Source organism: Montipora foliosa, chromosome 9, assembly GCF_036669935.1.
Source record: "Montipora foliosa isolate CH-2021 chromosome 9, ASM3666993v2, whole genome shotgun sequence".
NCBI lineage: Eukaryota > Metazoa > Cnidaria > Anthozoa > Scleractinia > Acroporidae > Montipora > Montipora foliosa.
In genome coordinates, this window is record NC_090877.1 from 16,465,792 (window position 1) to 16,470,791 (window position 5,000).

The 5,000-nt window shown below is 44.1% G+C and overlaps 1 protein-coding gene across 3 annotated transcripts in view; it reads right to left on the reverse strand.

The window, feature by feature from the left end:
* The window catches only part of LOC137971161 (microtubule-associated protein futsch-like), a 48,131-nt gene that overhangs the window by 26,296 nt on the left and 16,835 nt on the right, over positions 1 to 5,000 (reverse strand). For all 3 annotated transcript variants that reach the window (XM_068817906.1, XM_068817907.1, XM_068817908.1), the window contains exons 3-4: positions 1,928 to 4,437; positions 1,020 to 1,288 (exon numbers count right to left, since the gene is read on the reverse strand). In XM_068817906.1, the coding sequence (XP_068674007.1) occupies positions 1,020 to 1,288; positions 1,928 to 4,437 (2,779 nt within the window). The remainder of the gene's footprint in view (positions 1 to 1,019; positions 1,289 to 1,927; positions 4,438 to 5,000) is intronic.

Here is a 5,000-nt window from a genome sequence, read left to right on the forward strand (position 1 = left end):
ACAATGTGAGCTGGTCATTTGTGGGTTCTAATGTTCCAGTCTAGCGGCTTGGGCTCAGTTGGTTTGAGCGTCGTACCGGTATCGCGAGGTCACGGGTTCAAACCCCGTTGAAGTCCTAAAATTTTCAGGTTTCTCTCCACAGTTGCTAAAATTGCGTTCAGAATTGCTAGGATCATAGCTTCACTTGATTTCATATCCGCAGTTCAATATATAATTCGATTCATAGATCATTTCATTCGTTGATTTTAAAAGTTAGTAATGTCGGACCATTAAACAGGAAAATTCCAGTTAAAATAAACAGGTGTCTTTGAAATCAAGGCTTAAAACTTGGGTCACGTACTGTTTAGTTAACATAGATTTGAAATGCACCTTTTTTTTAAAAAACAATTTTTTTTGAAAATGTCAATGCAAAAGAAGATAAAGTAGAAACCCCTCAACAGCAAGATTAACCAAAGTTTTGCCAGATTTTTGCTACTTTAGAAAATCACCAAACATTAAAATGTCTGCGCCCATGTAATCTATAAATTAGACATGGAAACGAAAATAAACGTAAATATCGGTATTGGCAATCGCTTGTGGTCGCGTGAGTAAAATTAAGGATTATTCAGGTTTTATTACATGTGTGATCATTACGCGATCTTCTCAAAATGGCCGCAAGTTGTTCGACAGAAAATGCATATTCTTGAAATAATCAGCTACGTTATTATACTAAAACAATTATTCACCTCAGGCTCGGTGAATAAAAACCTCGATGATATTCACCGAGCATTCGGTGAATAACTGTTAAACATCACGAGTATTTTCAAAAGATGCAGAAAAGGCCCGAGTCGCGCTAAAATTAATGAAAGGTATCCTCTGTCTCAGCCAATCAGCATTTAGTAATTTTCCCTCTACGTTATAAACTCGAATGACCGTGGTTGGCGCTAAGCATTCTAATTGGCTGAGAAACGATCTAATGTCAAATCATAGTAAGGAAAAACCAAGGAAATGAAGAAATATTAACGAGTAAAGACACCCACCTTTCGTTGCTTCTCGGAGTGTTTTTCTCCGTGGTAGTAGGGATAGCCAGGCAAAGGGAAGGTAACTCCTCCTTGTTTTCCCAACAAAAGTTCCTGTTTGGTTCTTTCAAGAAGTTGTTGTTGTTGTTGTTTATGGTGTTGTTGAAACGGTTGTTGCATCATTTGGTAAAGCTGTTGCCATTGTGTCTCGTCTAACGCTCCCGGCATGCCCCACATGGCGTGAAATCTGGGGTCCATCATCGGGTTCATGAAAGCATTTTCAGTTGGAACTACAAAACAAAAGCATTGCTATTAAAATTGCAACGAATTTCAGTTCTAGCAGTTAGGAAGGATGTATGAATATAGTTGTGCTTAGCTTTTAATGTCCGGTCTGGCTCAGAGTTAGGCACACACGATACGAGGATTTTATGAGGGAGACGCAATTAACATATTACAGTTTTCTAACTTGCGGCCCTCTAGCGATACCAAACAAGACAGACCACAAAACCGGGGTACTCCATGCCCCACTATTTGCGAATAGTGTGTGGGTTCTTTTATGTCCCACGGGGTTATTAACATTGACCGTTTATGAGACGGGGCCTACGGTTTATCGTCCTTATCCGAGAAGACTTGAAAGTCTACCCATTTGCAGATGTCATTACAAAGGCAGTACTTTCTCCTCATCAAAGATCCTGAATGTTGGCCCCACGGTGGTCCGATACTAAACCACTCTTTCCTTCACATGAAAGCCTATGCCATGGCCGTAACACAGTCAGTGTCATGTTCCTGTCGGAAGTGTTGCGTTTACATCTTCGTAGTCTCCCCCCCCCCCCCCAAAAAAAAACGGATTTAGCTCCCATTGTATGCTAATTTAGATCCAACCGTTAGAAAACTAAACTGGTCAATTGAAAACATCTCTAATTACTTACCCATTGGGATGTAAGCCTCCGGGGGAATCATCATAATCTGTCCCGTCACTGGATCAGCTGTCAAGGCCCCGGACGGGAACATCCCCTGTGGGGTGGCATCCATCATGTGGGGGCGGTACATGGCACCGTAAAATGATGATGGGTCGAGCAACAACAAGGGAGCTTCAGAAAGACCTTGAGGAGTTATTATCTGACCGAAATACGGAGACGGAAAAGCACCTCCCTCCAGTCTCATAAATTGAGCAGCTCCCGGGTTTGCCAATCCGTCTAATCCAGATTCAACGCCGGATTCGCGAGATTGAATATCACTGTTGTCACTTGGAAATCTCCTGTTCGAACCACTGGTTCCGTACGATGAGCCGTGCGCGGTACTCCTTTGCTCAGAACTTAAATTCTTTTGCTCGAGTAAGGGAGATGACAAACGACGCTGCCGTACGGCGCCCGCCGCAGGCGATATTCCGGTCCTATCCGAAGATTGCTGTACTCGAAATTGAGCGTGTTTTTCGGGAGAAGTCGTTTCGCCTTGTGCACGTCTCGGTCGTTCGTCGTTTTCATCCGAACTAATTTCTTCCGCGTCAGCACTTCGCTTTTCGCTATCAAACCGCCCTGTCGGTATTCTCGGTTTCACGTCGTCTCTTCTCGGCAGACCTCGTCTTTCGTCGATTCTCTTTGAAACATCTTCCTTTGACGAATGACTGCTCTCGACTTTCCTGGGAAAGGAGTTTAAATCAGCCTTCTTAAACGCGTTTTTCTCCATTTCGAGCTCGCGGCTCTCGTACATATCAAGCGTCGCGTTTGGCGGAACAAAGACCTTATCATTGTCGGCTGCACCGCGCTCTCCGAACCTTATCTGTTCTGCATGGCCCGTAGACGGAAAACCACTAACACCGTACTTCAAAAACGGAAACGCTCCAAGTGACGCGCTGTTGTTGTTTCGGTCATTGCCTTTATTCCCTTCACTAAAAGATGCGAGTTCTCGCGAGTCTGGTTTCCGTCCGATATTTTCTTTATATGGAACTTTTTCCTTAACGCGCAAGGGTTCCGAAGTCCTCACGCGATCGACGCTTTCTTTGTCATAATCCTCTCGCGCGGATCTAGCCTCCGCGCGTGATATCCCAGTATAGGAGCTGTCGTCCGGCTCTTGCCCATCATAGTTACTGTAACTTCCGCTCGCAACCCTGCTTTCTTCCGGTCGCGAATTTTTATTCATTTCCGGCTTCAAGTACTTTCCTTCTTTCCGCTCAACTGAGACGCGATAAGAGACTTCTTTGCCATGCACGATAACGTTTCCCAGACTACCCTTGGACTCATCGTTTCTATTGTAACTGACATATTCTCCGACAACTGATTTCTCGTTCCTCCCAGCATAGTGCTGGTTTCTCTGATATTCGTCTGAACCGGAACTTGAAGCGTCTGACGTTTCTTTCCTCACATTCCCTGGTCCAGTACTGTATTTGTAAAAGCTCTTTGGAAGTTTCGCCTGAGATTGCTCTGATAATACCGTACCGTCGCCAGAGGAATCACGAGGCACATCTCTGGAATTTGCGATTTCATCGTCTTTCGCAGCAAATATCCTGTCAGCACCAACCGCTCGCAAATTCGAGGGAAGTGTACCATAAGGCGATCGCTCCCAGGGCGACAGAGAATAAAAGTTCCTCGCTAGTTGTTGTTTTGTTGCTGACTCGTGAACACCTGTCTTATTCAAATCGCGTTCCTCTCGATTGTGTTGTTTCGTTCTAAAACTTTCAGTCCAAGGCTTGACACTGTTGTGAACAGTAACAGATGGGGCAGAAGAAACTGAGTTCACGTTATTGGGATAGTTTTGCTTTCTCATGACGAAGGAAGGTGATTTTCTGTGTTCAACGTCTGAGGAGTAGGATACAGTTAGTGGTGATCGAATGCGTGGTGCTATGGGAGTAAGCTTGGGCATGGTTGAAGGGACGTTCGAATGGGAAGAACTGACCGAGGTTCTTAACGGCGGCGTACTGTGATAAGGAACAAGCGTTGGAGGTTCGCTTGCTGGATACGGCGAAGAACGCGCTTCAGAGGACATAAAGCCTTTACTGTATGAGGAAAAGGGCATCGCGGCGTTTTCAGGTGAACGAGAATTCAAACCATTGCTGGGTCTCTTAATACCGAAAGAATTAATTCCCAAATGTTCATAGGGTTTTGTCCTTGTGGGAAAATCGCGTGACTGGTCAAAATCGTTGGTGATGGATTGCTTGTCACGCCGACTCATATCCTCGGGGTTTTGAGTTTCACACAAGTGCGTGTCACGAAATGAACCACGCAAGCCCAAACCTTTCTTCCCGTCAACGGAGTTTCCAAGTTCATTTGCTGTTCCTTTTTCGGAACACCTCAAGGATTTCTGTGTGTCCCCTGTTATTCTTTTGTCCGGATCACTTGGCTTTCTGATATTTTCTTGTTTGTCTGTTTTGTCGGTTACCGTTTTAATGACGCTCTCTGTTCGCAAAGGTTCCTTCGACTGGCGGTTAGATGGCTCCGCTTGACTGCAAGAGAGGAAGAGAATTAATCAAACGTCAAATTAAATCCCAGTCCCAGGGAGCTTAGTTCCCCTTTCCAAGGAAAAAACAAGCCTATTCTAGTTTCCATTCTACCTTTTTTGAGCAAACAGTATCGCCGGCTGATGCCATGAAGGTAGCCTGTGGAGACAATCCCTAGATGTCTGAAATTTTTTTTACCTTTAGATGACCAAATAATTACCAAGACAATAACAGAAATACCGAAAACGCGAAAGGTTTGACCAAATTAACGGCGAAAAACGAGTCGTCGAGTACTCCCACCTTTCATTCGTTGACGTACAGATAAACACCAAGACAGTTAGGAAATCTAGAATTTTCTCAATATTAGTTCGAAGGTTTCAGTTTACAAATAAATGTTCCATAACCAAAATAAATATTAGGTTCACACCTTCAGATGGCCTACCGCACACGAATATAGAAAAATGTTTCCCGGAATAAATCCTTGCTGATTATGAAAGCTGGCCCTATTTTAGTCGTGTTAACACTAAACTACAGCTGTTAAATTAAGAGGGACACTAGTGTTTTATCTG